The sequence below is a fragment of the Elephas maximus genome, chromosome 13, assembly GCF_024166365.1.
Source record: "Elephas maximus indicus isolate mEleMax1 chromosome 13, mEleMax1 primary haplotype, whole genome shotgun sequence".
Classification (NCBI taxonomy): Eukaryota; Metazoa; Chordata; class Mammalia; order Proboscidea; family Elephantidae; genus Elephas; species Elephas maximus.
The window spans coordinates 25517078-25538956 of record NC_064831.1 but is presented as its reverse complement, the minus strand read 5'-3'; the positions used below and the strand labels follow the sequence as shown (position 1 = coordinate 25538956).

The window sequence follows — 21879 nt, the reverse complement described above, 5'->3', positions numbered from 1 at the left end:
ACATTTCTGTTCACTAAGTTTTAAGGCACCAGCTGAGCTTCTGGATTAAGATGGACTAGGGAGTAAGGGTTGGTGATATACTTCCAAAAATCAGTTAATGGGAACTACATGGATCACAATGATCCAATCCTCTTGTGCATGGGGTTCCCATGTGTTGGAGATCAACTCAAAAGCAATTAACAACATCCCATCACTACCTAGGATGTTATTACCCCTTTCTAAAAAACAAATATGAAGATCTAATTGGGTACACTCTATTTTCACAGAATATCAGAATATTGCATTTAGGGCCTATCCTACACATATCGACTGAAATGCCAGTGTTGTCCTTAGCATTAGGTCTGTACAGGATTCAGCTGAATATATCACTGAAGTCAGCATGTTTACATCGCTGGGCTTCACAGATGAATTTGAGCTTCAAGTCTATCTTTTTTTTTTTTTACTATTTCTTACAATTTATATTTTTACTCTGGTGGGAAATTTGGGGCTGGTTTTATTAGTCATGGCAAATGCCTGACTCCACGATCTGATGTACTATTTTTTGAGTATGTTATCCATCTTGTATGCCTGCTATTCTCCAATTGTCACACCGAAAATATCGGTCAATTTCCTGACAGAGAATAAAGCCATTTTATTCATTGGTTGTGCAACACAGATACTGCTCTTTGTCACATTTGGGACCACAGAATGCCTTCTCTTGGTGGAAATGGCATATGATCGCTATGTAGCAACCTACAAGCCACTTCTGTATTCAGTTAACATGTCACCCAGAGTCTACGTGCCTCTCATTGCTTCATATGTTGATGGTATTTCACATGTGACTTTACACACAGTTGCAGCATTTAGTCTCTCCTTCTGTGCTCAATGAAATTAGACATGTCTTCTGTGATATCCCTCCACTCCTTGCTATCTCCTGTTCTGACACTCACATCATCCAGCTTCTGCTCTTCTATTTCGTGGGTTCTATTGAGGTATTCACCATCCTGATTGTCCTGATTTCCTATGGCTTTATTTTGTTTGTCATTCTGAAGATGCGTTCTTCTGAAAGGAGGCAAAAAGTCTTTTCCACTTGTGGTTCTCACTTAAGTGGAGTGTCACCTCATCAGGGAGCAATCCTCTTCATGTATATGAGACCAAGTTTCAGGCATGATTTGGACCATGACTTGATAGTGTCTATATTCTACAACACTGTGATTTCCATGCTGAATCCCATCATCGACAGTTTAAGGAGCAAGGTATAAAAGAAGCAATGAAAAAATTGTTTGAGAGAAATTGGTTTGTAAATAAAGTACATTTTTAGCACTGAGTAAAACTGAAAAGAATGTTGGATGTTAGTCCATATTTCTATTCAAAATTATCAAAGAACATGCCTTGCTTTTAGTTAATAGTGTCCATATGTCATAGAATATTTTCAAACAAAGCATTAATTAATCTTCCAGTGAAGAATTTTATAAGTGCAAATAAAATTTACCTGTATATGCCTATGACTATATTCAAAAAGACCTATATTAAACTTTTATTGATGAATGCATAGTCTATGATTAGTATTTGTGTAACTGTATTTTCACTTATTATAATGATGATGTCCTCAAAACTCTATGACTTTCGTAGCCTCACATTGTTTACTCAGCACTCTTTTGGAAGTTAACTCCTCGTTCTGCAATCCCTGTGGAGGACCTCCCAAAGGTTAATTTACTTGCCCTCTGTGCCCTCACAGGTTCAGATCCATCCATCTTCTGAACATGTCTTTTGTCTGGCTCGACACCATATACTTTTATTCTATTATTAAAGCTTTTCTTTGACATTTCCCTGTCTTAGAAGTCGGCTACATCCATTCTGAAACTACAAAATATATACTGAGACTAAACCAAACCAGTTGCCATTGAGTCTACTTCAACTCCTGTGACCCCATGTAAGTCAGAGAAGAACCGTACTCCATAGGTTATTCAGTGGCTGAGTTTATGGAAGTAGATCACAAGGCTTTTCTTTTGAGGCACCTCTGGGTGAACTTAACGTCCAACTTTTTGGTTATCACCTGGGCATGTTAACCATTTGTACCTTCCAGGAATTCCATACTAAGACTTTATTGTTGTTAGATTGCCATCAAGTCAGTTCCTACTGTTGGCGATCTCATGTATAACAGAATGAAATATTGTCTGATCATGTGCCATCCTCACAATCTTTGGTATGTTTGAACCATTGTTGCAGCCACTGTGTTATCTCTTGAAGGATTTTTGCTGACCCTCTACTTTACCAAACATGTTGTCCCTTCCTAGTGACTGATCTTTTCTTATGATATGTCCAACATAAGCAAGACAAAGTCTAGTTACCCTAACTTCTAAGGAGTATTGTGGCTGTACCTCCTTCACTATGGATTTGTCTGTTCTTCAGGAATTCCATGGTATATTCAATATTCCTTACCAACACCACGATTTAAGTTACTGTAGTGATACTGACACTAAAAAAAACTAGGTGGTAATATTTACTGAGCGTGTACTTAGAGCCTAGGAAAAACAAATAAAGATATAACTTAGAGAATAGCCTACAACTGACTGCTATATGTGATTTCTCCAAGATCTGAAAAACTAACTGACCTTTGGTAAATCTTTAGTGAACTTAGTTCTTTTCTGTTGTAGTGGTCAGTTGCCATTCAGTCGTTTCCGATTCCTAATTCTACCTTTATTCACGAGATGTGAGGAATAATCTCGCACTGGCCTTTTTTCCTCAAAGCCCAGAAAATGAAAAAGATCCCATATCACCACAACTCTGTCCTGCTTTTGCCAATTCCCAATTTATTTGTTGGTTTTTGTTTCAAGATTTTTTTTAACTTCTTTTTTTAAATTTTTATTGTCCTTTAAGTGAAAGTTTACAAATCAAGTCAGTCTGTCATACAAAAATTTATACACACCTTGCTATATACTCCTAATTGCTGCCACCTAATGAGAAGCATACTCCTTCCCTCGATTCTCTATTTTCCTGTCCATTCGGCTACCTTCTGACCACCTCTGCTCTCTCATCTCGCCTCCAGACAGGAGATGCCAACATAGTCTCACATGTCCACTTGATCCAAGAAGCTCATTCTTCACCAGTATCATTTTCTATCCCATAGTCCAGTCCAATCCCTGTCTGAAGAGTTGGCTTTGGGAATGGTTCCTGTCTTGGGCTAATAGGAGGTCTGGGAACCATGACCTCCAGGGTCCTTCTAGTCTCAGTCAGACCTTTAAGTCTGGTCTCTTTATGAGAATTTGGGGTCTGCATCCCACTGCTCTCCTGCTCCCTCAGAGGCTCTCCGTTGCACTCCCTGTCAGGGCAGGCATCAGTTGTACCTGGACACCATCTAGCTCTTCTGGTCTCAGGCCGATGCAGTCTCTGGTTTATGTGGTCCTTTCTGTCTCTTGGGCTCATAATTATCTTGTATCTTTGGTGTTCTTCATTCTCCTTTGCTCCAGGTGGATTGAGACGCATCGATGCATCTTAGAAGGTCGCTTGTTAGCGTTGAAGACCCCAGACACCACTCTCCAAAGTGGGATGCGGAATGTTTTAACAGATTTTGTTATGCCAATTGACTTAGATGTCCCCTGAAACCATGGTCCCCAAAACACCTGCTCCTCCTATGCTGGCCTTCAGGAAACTGCTTTTAGTTTAGTCCAGTTGTGGCAACCTTGCCTGTATTATGTGGTCTTTCCCTTCACCTAAAATAATTCTTATCTACTATCTAGCCCCTCTCCCTTCCTCATTCCCACCCTCCCCCTCTCGTAACCATCAAAGAATATTTTCTTCTCTGTTTAAACTATTTCTAGAGTTATTATAATAGTGGTCTTATACAATATTTGTCCTTTTGCAACTGACTAATTTCACTCAGCATAATGCCTTCCAGATTCCTCCATGTTATGAAATGTTTCACAGATTCCTCACTGTTCTTTTTCTATGCGTAGTATTCCATTGTGTGAATATACCATAACTTATTTATCCATTCATCTGTTGATGGGCACCTTGGTTGCTTCCACGTTTTTGCTATTGTAAACTGTGCTGCAATAAACACGGGTGTGCATATATCTGTTCGAGTAAAGGTTCTTATTTCTCTAGGATATATTCCAAAGAGTGGGATTGCTGGATCGTATGGTAGTTCTATTTCCAGCTTTCTAAGGAAGCACCAAATCGATTTCCAGAGTGGTTGTACCATTTTACATTCCTACCAGCAGTGTATAAGTGTTCCAGTCTCTTCACAACCTCTCCAACATTTATTATTTTGTGTTTTTTGGATTAATGCCAGCCTTATTGGAGTGAGGTGGAATCTCATTGTAGTTTCGATTTGCACTTTTCTAATGGCTAATGATCGTGAGCATTTCCTCATGTATCTGTTAGCTACCTGAATGTTTTCTTTAGTGAAGTGTCTCTTCATATCCTTTGCCCATTCTTAATTGGGTTATTTGTCTTTTTGTAGTTGAGTTTTTGCTGTATCATGTAGATTTTAGAGATCAGACACATAGCTAAAAACTTCTTCCCAGTCTGTAGGTAATCTTTTTAGTCTTTTGGTGAAGTCTTTGGGTGAGCATAGGTGTTTGATTTTTAGGAGCTCCCAGTTATCTAGTTTCTCTTCTGCATTGTTAGTAATGTTTGTATACTGTTTATGCCATGTATTAGGGCTCCTAATGATATCCCTATTTTGTCTTCCATGATGTTTGTCATTTTAGATTTTATATTTAGGTCTTTGATCTATTTTGAGTTGGTTTTTGTGCTTAGTGTGAGGTATGGGTCTTGTTTCCTTTTTTTTGCAGATGGATATCCAGTTATGCAAGCACCATTTGTTAAAAATACTGTCTATTCCCAATTTAACTGACTTTGGGCCTTTATCAAATATCAACTGCTCAGATATGGCTGGATTTATGTCTGGATTCTCAATTCTGTTGTAGCAGTACCAGGACATTTTGACTAGTGTGGCGGTATAATAGGTTCTAAAATCAGCTAGAGTGAGGCCTCCCACTTTGTTCCCCTTTTTCAGTAATGCTTTCCTTATCCTGCGCCTCTTGCCTTTCCATATGAATTTGGTGATTTGTTTTTCCATCTCATTAGAAAATGTCATTGGAATTTGAATCAGAATTGCAGTGTATCTATAGATTGCTTTTGGTAGAATAGACATTTTTACAATGTTAAGTCTTCCTATCCATGAGCAAGGTATGTTTTTCCACTTATGTAGGTCTCTTTTGATTTCTCTCAGTGTCTTGTAATTTTCTTTGAATAGGTCTTTTACTTCTCTGGTAAGATTTATTCCTAAGTATTTTATGTTCTTGGTGGCTACTGTAATGGTATTAATTTAGTGATTTCCTCCTCAATGTTCTTTCTGGTGGTGTGGAGGGATCCAACTGATTTTTGTACTTTTATCTTGTATCCTGATAATCTGCTGAACTGTTCTATAGTTTCAGTAGTTTTCTTGAGGCTTCCTTATGGTTTTCTCTGAATAAGACCATGTCATCTGCAAATAGAGATACTTTGACTTCTTCCTTACCAATCTGGATGCCCTTTATTTCTTTATGTAGCCTAATTGCTCTGGCTAGGACCTCCAGCACAATGTTGAATAAGAGTGGTGATAAAGGGTATCCTTGTCTCGTTTGCAATCTCAAGGGGAATGCTTTCAGACTCTTCATTTAGGAGGATGTTGGCTGTTGTCTTTGTACAAATGCCCTTGATTATGTTGAGGAATTTTCCTTCTATTCTTATTTTGCTGAGGGTTTTTATCATGAATGGGTGTTCAAATGCCTTTTCTGCATCAATTGATAAAACCATGTGATTCTTGTCTTTTGTTTTATTTATGTGGTGGGTTACATTAATTGTTTTTCTAAAGTCGAACCATCCCTGCATACCTGGTATGAATCCCACTTGATCATGGTGAATTACATTTTTGATATGTTGTTGAATTCTATTGGCGAGAATTTTGTTGAAGATTTTTGCATATAAGTTCGTGAGGGATACAGGTTTGTAATTTTCTTTTTCTGTGGTGTCTTTATCTGGTTTTGGTATCAGGATATGCTGGCTTCACAGAATGAGTTTGGAGTATTCAGTCCTTTTCTATGCTTTGAAATACCGTTAGTAGTAGTGGTGTTAACTCTTCTCTGAAAGTTTGGTAGAACTCTGCAGTGAAGCCGTCTGGGCCAGGGCTTTTTTTTTTTGTTGTTGGGAGTTTTTTTTTTTGTTTTATTATATTTTCAATCTCTTTTCTTTTGTTATGGGTCTATTCAGTTGTTCTACCTCTGTTTGTGTTAGTTTAGGTAGGTAGTGTGTTTCTAGGAATTCATCCATTTCTTCTAGGTTTTCAAATTTGAGCATAGTTTTTCATATTAATTTGATATGATTCTTTTAATTTCATTTGGGTCTGTTGTAATATCACCCATCTCATTTCTTATTCAGGTTATTTGCTTCTTCTCTTTTTTCTTTTGTCGGTTTGGCCAATGGTTTATCAAATTTGTTAATTTTTTCAAAGAACCAGCTTTTGGTCTTGTTAACTCTTTCAATTGTTTTTCTGTTTTCTATTTCATTTAATTCTACTGTAATTTTTATTATTTGCTTTCTTCTGGTGCACGAAGGTTTCTTTTGTTTCTCTGTCGTTTCAGGTTGCAGGGATCATTCCTTGATTTTGGGCCTTTCTTCTTTTTGTATGTGTTCATTTTTTTTGGATAAATTGACCTCTGAGCACTGCTTTTTCTGTGTCCCAAAGGTTTTCATAGGAAGTGTTTTCATCGTCATTGGATTCTATGAATTTCTTTTTTCCATTCTTAATGTCTTCTATAAGCCAGTTGTTTTTGAGAAGGGTATTGTTCAGTTTCTAGGTGTTTGATTTCTTTTCCCTGCTTTTTCTGTTTTTGATTTCCAAGTTTATAGCCTTATGGTCAGAGAAGAAGCTTTGTAATATTTCGATGTTTTGAATTCTGCTAAGCCTTGCCTTATGACCTAATATGTGGTCTGTTTTAGAGAATGTTCCATATGCACTAGAAAAGAAAGTATACTTGGCTGCTGTTGGGTGGAATGTTTTGTATATGTCTATGAGGTAAAGTTGGTTGATTGTGGCATTTAGATTTTCCATGTCTTTATTGAGCTTCTTTCTGGATGTCCTGTCCTTCACCGAAAGTGGTGTGTTGAAGTCTTCTGCTATTATTTTGGAGGTATCTCACTTTCCAGTGCTGATAGAGTTAGTTTTATGTATCTTGCAGCCCTGTCATTGGGCGCATAAATATTTAATATGGTTATATCCTCCTGGTATATTGTCCCTTTAATCATTACATGACGTCCTTCCTTGTCCTTAATGGTGGATTTAACTTTAAAGGCTATTTTGTTGGAAATTAATACTGCCACTCCTGCTCTTTCTTGATTGTTGTTTGCTTAATATATTTTTTTCCATCCTTTGAGTTTTAGTTTGTTTGTGTCTCTAAGTCTAAGGTGTGTGTCTTGTATGCAGCATATAGATGGATCATGTTTTTTTTTAATCCATTCTGCCACCTCTGTCTCTTTGTTGGTGCATTTATTCCATTTACATACAGCTTTTTATTATGGATAGGTATGAGTTTAGTGCTGTCGTTTTGATGTCTTTTTTTGTGCGTTGTTGACAGTTTCGTCCCGCTTAATTTTTTGTACTGAGTAGTTTATCTTTATATATTGTCTTTTACTCTTATTCCTTGTTGCTTATTTTGTTTCTACTGAGTCTCTATTTCTTTCTTGTATTTTATTTTGATAAGTAGGATAGTTAGTCTCCTTTATGGTTACCTTAATATTTACCCCTATTTTTCTGAGTTTAAACCTAACTTTTATTTCTTTATATCACCTTGTCTTCCTTTCCAGATGGAATATCTACAACTACATTTCTTAGTCCCTCTTTATTGTTTTAATGTTGTTTTCTTTTACATAATAATATCACTGTTTCACTGTTTTGAGGATTTTTTTTACCTTGATTTATTTCTGTGATTTCCCTGCCTCGGTTGACCTCTGATTGCTCTGTCCAGTGTTCTATACTCAGGTTGATACCTGATATTATTGATTTTCTAACCAGAGAACTTCCTTTAGTATTTCTTGCAGTTTTGGTTTGCTTTTTATGAATTTCTTAAACTTCTCTTTATCTGGAAATGTCCTAATTTCACCTTCATATAAGAGAGACGGTTTGGTGGATATATGATTCTTGGCTGGCAATTTTTTTTCCTTCAATGCTTTATATAATCATCCTATTGCCTTCTTGCCTGCATGGTTTCTGTCAAGTAGTCCAAACTTATTGACTCTCCTTTGTAGGTGACTTTTTGTTTATCCCTAGCTGCTCTTAAAGTTCTTTATCTTTGGTTTTGGCAAGTTTGATTGTAATATGTCTTGGTGACTTTCTTTTAAAACTTACCTGATGTGGAGTTCGATAATCATCTTGGATAGATATCTTCTCATATTTCACGGTATCAAGGAAGTTTTCTGCCAACAAATATTCAACAATTCTCTATGTATTTTCTGTGTCCCTGTCTGTTCTGGTACTCCAATCGCATATAGGTTATTTCTCTTGATAGAGTCCCATATGATTCTTAAGGTTTCTTCATTTTTTAAAATGCTTTTATCTCATTTTTCTTCAAATGTATTGGCGCCAAGTGCTTTATCTTTAAGTTCACCAATTCTGCCTTCCACTTGCTCAGTGCTACTCCTCTGACTTTCTATTGAGTTGTCTAATTCTGTAATTTTATTGTTAATCTTCTAAATTTCTTCTTGCTGTCTCTCTATGGATTCTTGCAGCTTATTAAAGTTTTCATTATGTTCTTGAATAACGTCTTTAATTTCTTCAACTACTTTATCTGTGTGTTCCTTGACTTTTTTGCATATTGCCTGATCTCTTTCCTAATCACATTCCTGATGTCTTGAAGAGTTCTGTATATTAATCTCTTGAATTCTGTGTCTGATAATTCCAGGAAGCACCTTCATCCAGAAGATGCTTTGATTCTTTTTTTTGAGAGCTTTTTGAGGTAATCATGGTCTGTTTCTTTATGTGACTTGATATTGACTGCTGTCTTGAGCCATCTATAAGTTATTGTATTAGTTTATTTTATGTTTGCCTACTGTATCATTTTACTGTATCATAGCTTATTGCTTTGTTTTGTTTTGATATGCTCAAATGGGTTGCTTGAGTGAGCTAGCTTGATTATTTTTGCCTTTGAAGCTCTGATGTCCTGTCACCAGATGGCTATAGCTGTTATCATGTGTATCAGTCTAGGAGTCCATTTACTTTTCTTGTATGAATTCAGCTCAGGTGACCAGGTAGCTGATCATCAAGTGTGTGGTACAGGCTCTGTTCTACAGTCTCAGAGGGACAGCGGTGATTGGTGTAGGTACTGGTATCTGGTTGCAGCGGGGGTCACACTCTGAACAAGGCAGGGGGTTGAGAACCTTCCCCCAAGTGTCCGCAAGGAAAGCGTGTTCCTGTTCTCTAGAGCTTGCAGGTGGATGGCTTCTGCCGACAGAACATGGGTGCCCAATACTTTTGGTTGTCAGGACTTGGGGGTACCATTTTCCCTTGGACCCCTGTTGTGGTGGCTGGGTGACCTGAGTGGAGCCACAAATCCTTAGGCCCCTGAGATGAGTAGGTGAGGACCCTGTTTAATAGGCAAAGCAGTGTCAAACATAAAAAACCCATCTCTTCCCCGCAAAGCTGAAACAGTTGTAGTCTGCCAACAAGGGCCTGTTTTCCTGAAATAGGTACACACAGGTCCATGCAGTAAGGAAAGGTATTTAAAGTCCACGGACTGTTTATGCCTGGACAGGAGCCACTTCTGTCCTGAGCTCCCCAGGTTAGTGGAGCTGCCAAATTATCTTTTCCCCTGGTTGTGCATTTATTCCTACTCAAAGGCCAGAAGGATGTCTCTGGGTGCTCAGCAGGGCCTATCTCAGGCCCCGGGAAATCAACAGCCTCCGAAGCCAGCTTGGGGGCGGGAGGTGTGGTAAAATATATGCTAGTACTTAGCTTTTGCCGAGAGTATTATTCTTCTATGGTTCCAGAGGTGTGAGTAAGGTGTGTGGCTGGCTTCTTCTCCCTGAGGAAACTGCGACCAAGTGCTACCACCAGTCGGCTGCAGCCATCACCGGAAATGGTGCCTGAGGGATCCCAGTGATTCAGGTCTGGCAACTCCCCTCCACTTCTGAACCATCTCTCCCTCCACTTGCTGCTCAGTCCATTTTCTAACTTTGCCTTTGATGTTCAGGGCTCCTAGCTTGTCATAAATATAATTGTTTCACTTGTTTTTCTGGGTCTTTTTTGTAAGCGGGATCGCAGGAAGCTTGTGGCTATTCTGCCATCTTGGCCCCATCTCCCTGAAGATTTTTTATTTGAGAGTCATTGAGAATGAAAAGTTCCTTTTCTTTCAATGAAAGTCACTCTCTTCTCATCTGTGGTGCCCAGCATGTGACTCAACCACAGAAAAGTCATCAAAATATTATAATTAAAAAATGTTCCTTTGAGAGTCAATTCTTAAGTATAATTTGAGCTCCAAACTAAGATTAGGTTGTGTCTTAAGCCAACCTCTTTTGAGATATAAAAGAGAAAAATGAGCAGAGAGACTGGGGACCTCATAACACCAAGAAAGAAGAACCAGGAGAATAGTGTGTCTTTTGGACCCAAGTTCCCTGCACTGAGAAGCTCCTTGAACAGGAAGATTGATGACAAAGACTTTCCCCCAGAGCCAAGAGAGAAAGCCTTCCCCTAGAGGTGACACCCTGAATTTGGGCTTCTAGCCTTTTAGACTGTAAGAGAATTAATTTCTCTTTGTTAAATCCATCAGCTTGTGGTATTTCTGTTACAGCAGCACTAGATAACTAAGACAAAATTCAGTACCAAGAGAGTGGGGTGCTGCTCTAACAGATACCTAAAATACAGAAGTGGTTTTGAAACTGTGAATGGCAAAAACCAGTAGCATTAGAGAACCAGCCACAACAGAGAACTGGAAGTGGCTCAGACACCAGTGTGAGATGGTGCTGGAGCCAACCCATAGAGCAAGAGTGCTGAGTGCCTTTGTGAAGGAGGTTTCCTGGTGGAGTGGGATGCCTCTAAGTGCTTATTGGTGGAGCTAGGCTTGCTAATCTATGAAGCAAGAGAGCTGAGTGCCTTCCAGACAAAGTTTACAGGCCGAGTGGAGTGCCTCCAGGTTCTTACTGGTGGAGCTACAGAGCTTTGGAACACTTGCCTAAGAATGGCAGACTCGGGAAGAGGCCCAAGGGGCCAAGAGGCCAAGGGACCATGAAGCAGAAGCCGAAAAGACAAAGAATGCAGGAAGCAGAACTACCTCAATCTCAAAAGGTATGACCATGAATTCTGGGGTCTCAAAGGGTGGAGTAGCCACTCAGATGGAGTAGGAGAATGGGGCCTCCCAAAGCCAAGGGAGCAGAGTTACCATTCCAGTGGTCCTGGAAGGCAGAGCTGAAGCCCAGGGCCAGGGGGCCTCCACTCAGAATCCAGAAAGTGTGGCTAATATTTAGAGTCTGGAGGGCAGGGTCATTGTCTAAATTTTCTCAGAGAACAGAGGATGATTTTCAAGCCTTGAGGGCTAATGTAATGTGTTCTGCTGACTTCCTTGGTGCCAGTTATCCCTTGTTTCTCTTCAATTTCTCCCATTTGTAATGGAAATATATAGCTTGTGGCTGTTCCACCATTGTACTTTGGAAACGGAGAACTTGTATTCTAGATTTCACAGATGAATAGGAATGTTTGAATTTTGGACTTGGAGTTGATTTAATGCTTTTGCTATGATATGATGGGGTGAATGCATTTTACATGTGGCAAGAACATGGATTTTTGTAGGCCAAAGTGTGGAATGTCATGGATTGAATTGTGGCTAATCCATGATTCCCAGTATTGTGTGATTGTCCACCATTTGGCCATCTAATGTGATTTTCCTGTGTATTGTAAATCCTATCTCTACGATGTTGATAAGATGGGATTAGTGGCAATTATGTTGATGAGGCAGGACTCAATCTACCAGATTGGGTTGTGTTTTCAGCCAGTCACTTTTGAGATGTAAAAGAGAGAAGAGAAACATGGAGACCTCATACCACCAAGAAACAAGAGCCAGGAAAATAGTGTGCCCTTTGGACTTGGGATCCTTGCACCGAGAAGCTCCTTCACCGGGAAAGATTGATGACAAGGGCCCTCCCCAGAGCCAACAGGCAGAGAAAGCTTTCCCCTGGAGCTGACTTCCTGAAATTGGACTTCTAGCCTCCTAGACTGTGAGAGAATAAATTTCTCTTTGTTAAAGGTATCCACTTGTGGTATTTCTGTCATAGCAGCATTGGATAAAAAAGATATCCTGTAAAATACTAATGTTAAAAATTATGCAATTTGAAGCCACGGAATCTTAAAATATACATTTTGATTATGATCATTTGAGGTGGTCTTTCGTAACATTTTCAAAGTGCAGAACTAGAATCCAAAGTAGATATTGCCCTCATTAGAACAGTGAAGTAGACCAGGTAAGAGCATATTACAAGGATAAAGGGAGTTGCTACATAGTGAAAAAAAAAAAAAAATTCTGTCCATGAGAGCTAAAAATTTGAAACTTGTATGCATCTAACAACAGAATTTCAAAATGCATGCAGAAAACGTTATTAGAATGGAAAGGAGCAACATGTAAATACACAACTATGACGATCTGAACATTCAAGTAATTGATAAAATCCATAGATGAAAAAAATCACTACTGAAATTTGTTTCACCTATTTTATAATTTGTCCCTGGATGGGACAAATGGTTAACGCTAACAGTGCATTTCTAATTCATCCATGAGTCAGGGAGTCAGTCTTAAGGGAAATTACAATATGTTTTTATTTGAATGAAAATGGAACATTCTTCAATCTGTGGGATGTAGTTAAGCTCTTGTTTTAAAATAAATTTATTGAATTATTGGTTATTTTAGAAAACAAGGAAAGATTTAATCAACAGGCTAGGTTTTGAAAAAGAAAGTAAATTAAAGCAAACAAAAGGAAGAAGATAAGAAAATAAGAGCAGAAATCAATAAATTTGAAAAAAAAGAAAGAGACATGAAATCAAAATTCCTCTCTATAAGGAGGTTAATAAATCGATCAGCCTGATCAAAAATAAAAAAAGAGAAGATACAAATTAGTAATATCTGGAGTGAAAGATACATATTAATGAGATGATAAGAAAATATTATAAATGATTTTTTGCTAATATATTTGATAATTTTGATGAAGTGATACTTATTAAAAGGTTCACATAAGAAAAAACAAACAACAAAAAAAAACTAGGTAACCCATTAAATAGGTTAGGGAAATTGAATTGGTCCTTTTAAAATTTTCTGCATTAATAGTGTCATTAGGGGTCTGGGTAGGTAATGTGTGAACCACACCCCCTGAAACTGGCAGAAGAGGTGACAGCAAGATATCTCCAGAGTCTGCAGAGGCAGTAAGCAGGCTGACATCTCAGCAGGAGGGACTGATGTGGCAGTGGTGTCACTAGATTTGGTGTCACCCATCACTCAGTGTGGTCAGTTGTCAATAACACCCCTCCCAATGTAGAGACCTTCTGTTGAATGGCAGCGTGGAGGTTCACTCACCTACACCCTGACTGGCAGTGATAGGTCAGTGAGGGGGACGCTGTGGATAGCTGTGGGGGGCGGGTGGATGTGGGAGGCAGATGTGAGAGGGAAGGGGCAGCTCAATGTGGTGCCTGGTCCTGAGTGGGTGAGGTGTTGGGCAGCTCCACACACAGGGTTGTGCAATTCTCTGCCCAACCTCCCCTTAGAGGGGGTGATACTATGAGATACTGCACTGGGTGAAACTAACCCTAGTGATGTCATTTTTCTACATGAATAAAAATTTGTGCATTTTTTCCTTTGTTTTATAGATATTATTGTTGAGAAATCAGAGGTAATCAGAGGTATTCGGACTGATTCTTTTAATGAGACCACATCTTTCTCTTTGGAAGCTTTTAGGATTTTCTTTTTTCCTCAATCTTTTAAAAAGTTTTATGAGAATTGTCCCTTGTCAGTTTTCATGCATTCTGCCAGACACATGGAGATTTATTTCCTCTGGTCTGCAAATGCACCTTTAACCAATTCTCTCTTTTATATTTTTTAATATGTCTTTTTGAAGCTACTCCAATTCAGATGTTAGCCACTTGACTGAATTTCTTATTTTCTTTTTGATTTGTTCATCTTTTTCTTTTACTTTGTTGCAGAGTTTTAAGGTTCCTTCTTATTCTCCAATCATGTTTAATTTATGCTCCATGTTTAAATTTCAGGAATTTTCTTTTTCTTTTAGTATTTCATTTATATTCAGGGTGGAAATTGAATTTTACATCTCTGAGCATATATAGTGAGATGTTTTTGTTTTGGTTTGTTTTTATATTTCTAATTCAGCTTCCTTCTATCTCTTTTGTTCTCTCTCGCTCTCTTTCTCTTTCTTTCCTCTTGGTGTGATCTTTCACGTTACGGTCATGGCAAGAAAGGTTTAACAGGAACCCTGCACGCACTTTAACACTACCAGGACACACTAAAAAAAAAAAAAAAAACCAGCACACACTAGAAACGAATAAATGGATTCAATCAAATTTATTTGAAAACGGCTAATGTCTATGCCCGCAAACAAACCATTTGGTAAACAGTACAATATTAATTAGTGATGGTGACAGCATGCCTTACAAAGTAGAACTGCTCCATGGTGATTCCTTGGCTATGATCTTTGTGAAACAGATTGGTAGGCCTTTCTTCTGCAAAGCTGCTGGGTGGATTCAATCAACCAACCTTTAGGTTAGCAGTTAAGGACAATTTGTTTGTGCCACCTAGGGAACTTTTCATAACATTACAGCAAAGGAAAACCCTATGCATTGTAGTTCTATTCTGAAACATGTGGGTTTGCCGTGAGTCAGAATCAACTTGAAGACAACAGGTAACAATTCCTTATTTGAAAAGATTGTTGAATATCAACAAACTGGAAGTTTATGAATTTATAAAGCATGACGGACTGGTGAATGGGAGCTAGATACATAAACGGTACAATAAAAAAAAAAATTTTTTTTTTTTTCTTTTGTACAATGAAAGGTGTATTATTTGAGATGCTCCAAAACTAAAAGAGCTGTGTTGTGAGAATAATGTGCAAACTTGCCTGTTAACCCCAAACCAAATGCAAACTACTGTACAAATAAAAGGCCATTCTTTTGAAGGGAGTTTGCATCTCAGTGCACATACTTCTCCAGGAAGAGAAAGTTTCATTTGGACCTACTGTTTGGCTGTGAGCTTTGAATTTGATAGTAACTTTTTGTGTTAGGTAAAATTTATACTTCATGTCAGTGTGATTTTAAAACTTAACTACGGCTGCTAACACATGGTGATAGCACTGGTCTATCAAGCCTTGCTAAAGCAATTTTTCAATAAGAGTATGGATATCAGGCTGGGAGATTATGCTTCTATGGCAGATATATAAATTGTTCTCCATTATTTTTTTTTATCAGTGCTTTCCTTTATACATTTGAATAATAAACTTCCCAACCTTGAAGTTTGGGTTGGTGCATGGCTGCTCAGCTATAAACTACATTTACCAGCTTGGCTATATGTCCATATATATGCTGTGACAAAAAGAATGTGAATAAAAGTGATGTGGGCTACCAACAGATGTCCTTTAGTAAGACATTGCTTACTCTGCAGTTTCTCTCTTTTCTGCTTTTTCCACCTGTTCTATCAGGGGCCATCTATTGAGGCCCTGATCAGAATGGTCAGTAGTGGTAGCTGGAGACCAGCTGTATAATTTTCAGTGAAAAGGAGTTTCACTGCTGAGTCACTGCATTTTCTCTCTTTTTTCCCTCACACTGAAGTGTGGGCATATGGGTGTACGAACTCTCTTCAACCATTCAGAAGAAGACAACACATTAGGAGATAGCAGAGCAACAACATGGACAAAACCTGGGTCCCAGGACTAGCCCACTGACGAGAGTCACCCAGAAACCTGAGACAAGTAAACTTTGCAGAGTTCTGTGTAAGGAGGATACTTTTGTCTTCACTGAGCAACTCAGATTTTGAACCTCTTTGTTATTCCAGGGTAGCCTGTACTGTAATACAGGTTTTTTCCTGGAACAAACTAATCACCTAATAAAGTGTCTTTCTTTTTACGGAGTTCTTTCTTTCTGTACATGGGAAAAAAAATGACTGTGCTTTTACATTTAGGAAAATTTATCTGGCATTGCCAAAATCACACTGTCTTCTATTAGCAGCTTTAGAGATGCTATGCCAACAACATACAACTCTCAATGACCCCTGCTACTTTTCTTATTTTTTTCAGATGTAATAAAGTTATGGATTTTATTTCCTCAACTCTGATAATTGCAGTGAAATGTGATTTTGTAGAAAGAAGTCATATTATAGATTGCTGATTATGAATATGGGGTCGAGAGTCAAACTGCTGGAATTCAAATATGAGCTTGTCCATTAATTAGCTAAGTAATTATGAACAAGTCATTTAATCTCTCTGTGTCCAGGTTTCATCATTGATAACACTCAGCTATTCATAAACATCTATTGAGGTCCTGTTCTAAGTACGGGTGTATAGTACTGAACAAAATAGACAAAAATTTTCTCTTCATAAAACTTACACGAAAGTGGGAGAAAACAGACAAACAAAAGAATAGGTAAAATATACGGAACATTAGATGGAGATAAGTGCTATGGAAAACAAATGAAGCGTGGAAAAGTGATGGGACAGGCTCATTTTAAATAGCATGATAAAAGATAGTCTTATTAGAAGGAGAATGAGAAAGGAGTCATGCAGTTACCTGGGGGAGGAAAATTTCTGGATGAAGAAGAGCAGACCGATGAGTCCAGGGAAGTGAAGCCATCAGTGTGGCCAAAACAAGGTGAGTAGACAGAATAGTAAAGGGTGAGTTCCTAGAGGTAAGGAGCAGGGGCAAAATTATGCTGTATCTTAGATTCTTTCAAGGGCTTTGCCTTTACTCTTGGTGTGCTAGGAAGTCTTGCGAGGTTTGAGAAGAAAATGGTATTTGGCAGTACTGCTCCTGCTCCACCATTGAAATTACATTCCAGGTGAGTAAGGGGATAAGCAGAGACAAGCTAAGAGGATGTAACAGTAACTAAGGTTACTGGGCCAGGGTGGTAGCAGAGGAGCTGTTGAGAAGTAGTCAAATTCTGAGTGTACACTACAGGTAGAATCAACACGCTGCTGAAGGATTGAATGTGAGGTGTGTGAAATAAAAAGAAAACCCAAAGATGCCTCCTTAGTTTTAGCATGAACAAGTAGAAGGATGGTTTTCCTTTACCTAAAATTAAGTTTTGATTATCGCTGTTACCCATCTGCAAGTTGGAGTCCCTGGGTAGCACAAATGGTTAGCTGGAAGTTTGGAGATTCAAGTTTACCCAGAGTACCTCAGAAGAAAGGAGTGGAGATCTACTTCTGAAAAATCAGCTGTTGAAATCACTATAAAGCACAGTTCTACTATGACACACATGGGATCACTATGAATCTGAATAAATTTGATAGCAACTTTTTATTTGTGTTTAAATCTGAGAATTATCTTGTAAAGATAAGCCATGCCCATTAATATTATTTTCTACTCATCAGCTATTTGGAAGAGAAACATACTTGGAAAAAGTTCACATTTTTTCATGCGCTATTCCAGTCTTATTTTCTTTATCATCATTTAAATAGTTGAACTTTTACAATACATAGATTTTTGGCATAGCAGCATGAACAAGAAAAATATGTTTTAAAAATACATAAGAACACATATAAAACATGGGTAGCACTTATATAGTAGGAAAATTGGAGGGGAAATATGGATAGTCTAACTCATATTGTCCAAAGATTATATTATTCTTATTTAATAGTGTTATATACATATTTTCTTTACTACTAATTGTACCATGAAGATGATAGGGTAGTCTTGAGTTCCATGAAGATGATAGGGTAGTCTTGAGTTTAGTTAAATTTTAAGCATTTCTTGAGATTAATGTTGTCTACAAAATGGTAGAATCTGTTGGACATCTTTGCCAATACAGACCCACAAGATACATAAAAAAATGCAAAAATGAAAGCAAGCCAAATATAGTTTACAGAAAAGATCAGAAAAAGGAAATAATGTGTAAAATAAGAAAAGACATAGTGCATTTACAAGATTAGAGATAAGCCGACAAATCCTTATAAAAAATGCTTATCATTTATCTCTAATGTAAATATATATATATATAGAGAGAGAGAGAGAGAAATTCCAGACAACACAGGCTTCAAAGCAAAAATAAGTTATAATGGAATAATTCTATACAGTATTTATGAAGAAGGCACGTATTTTAAATAAATTAAGAAAATAGAAAAACATAATGTTGATTTAAAGAATTTGAATAAATCAATCAACAGTTTTCAAGTAGTGGAAATAATTAAAATTTTTCATCTTAGAACAGAGGTTACACTCCATGTGAAACATATACAAAGAAAATAAGTTCACTTGAATAATAAAACGTAGTTTTAAAAAGAAAACTTTAATGTAAAAAAAGAAAAAGATATTGCCTGAATGCAAAAAACGTATGTAGTAACCGTTACAGAAATTAAAAATTTAATACATGGAAAATGAAAAAAATACTTTCTTAAATAATCTTTGAACAACAGAGAAAATCAAAACTCCAATTCTGAGATATGTGGGGGACATTAAAAAAAGAAAAAAGATATTTAGCAATCTACTTGACCAAAATTTATGGACTGCTTTAATCCAGAATTCATTGCCAATTTTTAGGTTTAAAATTTTTTGCCGACAATTTTTTAAAAAAGTGAATGAAGCATTTAATTTCAGAATTTATTTTTTAAAAATGTAATAAGCCTATAGAAATCAGGGTGAAGGCAATGATTTTTTGAAATACACAGAAGTCCAATAGAAGTAATTTATTGAGGCTTGTTAATAAGCATAGAAAGGTAGGATTTTCAAAAGTTTTGCAAGTTTACACTAATGATACATCCCTGCATGCAGTTTTTAATCTGATGCATTTACAACTTTCCAGGTCCAAAAGTGTTGCAAGATGAGAGCCCTGTTTTTCCCATGTGATGAGATCGTATTCAAATCAAAGATTTAAATGACAAAGGAATTGGAAAATATTATATGGGTAAGTGGAAGCAGGAAGATGTAAGAGAATAGTGAACTTTTGTTTATGTGTGTAATACATACACATACATAGGTATTAGTCTGTAAGAACAGGAACATATCAAGAATGATTAGTTCATCTCTATTTTCTTTAATATTTTTGAATGTTTTCCAAGTTTTCTTTAATGTTAACATAAGCCATTTTTCTATACTTAATTATATTACAATATTTACTTCATTACAAATCCAGAAGTGTGAAGGGCTCAGTTTTTTTAAATTTAATTTTAAGCTATTTGTGTGTATCAATTAATTTAATTAAAAATAATCACAAAACACCAGTGAATATTCTTCATAAAAAAGGGCATCGTGCATTCAAAATATTGCAACCCAACCCACTGCGTTCGAGTCGATTCCGACTCATAGAGACTCTGTAGGACTGAGGAGAACTGCCCTATAGAGTTTCCAAGACTGTATTTTTATAGAAGCAGACTGCCACATTTTTCTCCAGTAGGGTGGCTGGTGGCTCGGAACCTCCGACCATCTGGTTAGTGGTTGAGCACTTTAACCATTGTACCACCAGGCCTCCTTAAATATTGCAAGGATGTATATATTCTAATAATAATGGGCACTATTTAAGTACTGCACAAAATGCATTTTTTGTCAGTTTTAAACTTTACTATAACTCTATGGGCCAGGAATGATTTATTTTTAACAGTTAAGAAAACTGAGGCTTAAAGTGTTAGTAACTTATTAAGGGTCATGCAGCTTAATGGGTAGCTGACCTGGAATCTACCCTGGAACATCTAACTCAAAAACAGGTGCTATTAATCAATGTGCTATGTATACATCACTCTGTATAACACATAAATTGATCTCTGAAACTATTATCATTTTGCCAAAAATGTAGCTATTATCCACAACTGATTTCTCTGAAATTAGATATGCATAGAGGTTGATGTAATGTAATTTAAAAGAAAAACAAAAATCACCAAAACAAACCCTTTGCTGTCGAGCCCATCCTGACTCATAGAGACCCTATAGGACAGAGTAGAACTGCCCCACAGAGTTCCTAAAGAACAGCTGCCAATATTTAAGAGCTGCAGAGCTCTTAACCACTGTGCCACCAGGGTTTCATTACCCATAACTAAATTTTCTGGAATTGGATATGGATGGAGGTTGGTATAATATAGTTTAAAAGATGATGCCATATTTTCTTATTTTGAACATTGATTTTCCTTAAAAGCATACATATTTAAACTACAAGTTTAACTCATATTTCCTGGCTTCCAAATACAATACGGATTGCTAAAAAAAAAACTTATGGCTGGAGATGTCCAAGATCATATATAATCAAGGAAAAAATAGTTCAACAGAAATAGAGGCCAACTGAAAGATTAAATTGTTATTTGAGAGAAAGACCAAATAAATACCTAGTAGGAAAGAAAGAAAATATTTTTAGGAAAGAAAGAAAATATGAGATTAAATAGGGAACATCGCTGTCATCTTAAATGCCTTGTGCTGTCTCTCTTCTGCATAACTCTAATGAGAGCATTTTTCACTTCTTTGTTTCTAAGGCTATAAATAAGTGGATTCAGTGTGGGGATCACAATCGTGTGAAAAACAGAGGCCACTTGATCCTTTCCCAAGGAGTAGGACTTACTTGGCTTTAAATAAGTAAAAATCATGGTCCCATAGAAGATGGAGACACCCAGGAGGTGAGAGGCACAGGTAGAGAAGGTTTTTCGCCTTCCTGAAGTGGAATTGATTTTCGAGATAGTGGAGACAATGGATGCATAGGACACAGAGATCGTGATAAGAGACACCTTCAGGGTGGAGCCAGCAACAACAAATATCATGATCTTAATATCATGTGTATCACTGCAGGACAGGGCTAAAATTGGGGTTGTGTCACAGAAAAAGTGATGGATTATATTGCAGTCACAGAAATGCAATGTGTTCATGCAAAGCACATTGGCAAAGGAGACACTGAAACCAATCACATAGGATGCAGTGATGAGGGAACGGCAGAGTGTCGTGGACATAACAACTGGGTATTGTAGAGGATTGCAGATAGCTAAGTAGCGGTCATAGGCCATTGAAGAGAGAAGAAAACATTCAGTGGCACCCAAGAAGACAAAAAAATACATCTGGGTGAAACAGCCCACAAATGAAATATACTTGGTAGAAGTCAGTAGGTTCTCTAAGGTTTTCGGGGTAATGACTGTTGAGTAACTGAGGTCAAGGAATGACAGATGACTGAGGTAAAAGTACATGGGGGTGTGAAGCTGAAGATCCAGGTGGATTATTAGTATCATGCCTGCATTCCCCAGCACAGTAGCCAGGTATATCAGGAGAAATAGAGTAAAGAGGACCAGCCGAATCTCTTCAGAGCCAGTCAATCCAATGAGGACGAAGTCAGACACGTTTGTATTATTCCTTCTACCCATGGTGCGCAACTTCTCTAAACCATAGGAGATTAAAGTTGATACTTAGCATCAGTGACTTCGAACAGGTTTTTATTTGTATGAAAGACGTGGCATTAAAAAAAAAAAAAAAACAGTTTTGTGTTTCTATAAATTGATAATAAAGAATAGTTTACAAAATATGGCTGAACAAAATCTTAATTTTATTGCTATATATAAATGTGGGTATAAATTGATATTGGAATGTTATATAATCAAAAAGTGACATATATAATTAGCATGAAATTACCAGTATTCCCAAGGCTTCTCTTTCCTAACACATTTAATCTCCATGGAAATATCATACCATAGTTGTTACTATTA

The 21879-nt window shown here is 37.3% G+C and overlaps 1 protein-coding gene across 1 annotated transcript; it reads right to left on the bottom strand.

Annotated features, from left to right (window-relative positions):
• Window positions 1–20592: 20592 nt before the first annotated feature.
• Window positions 20593–21540, bottom strand: LOC126057243 (olfactory receptor 8H1-like). The gene has a single exon (XM_049852723.1). It carries the CDS (start codon window positions 21538–21540, stop codon window positions 20593–20595), a length of 948 nt encoding a protein of 315 aa, XP_049708680.1.
• Window positions 21541–21879: the final 339 nt, after the last annotated feature.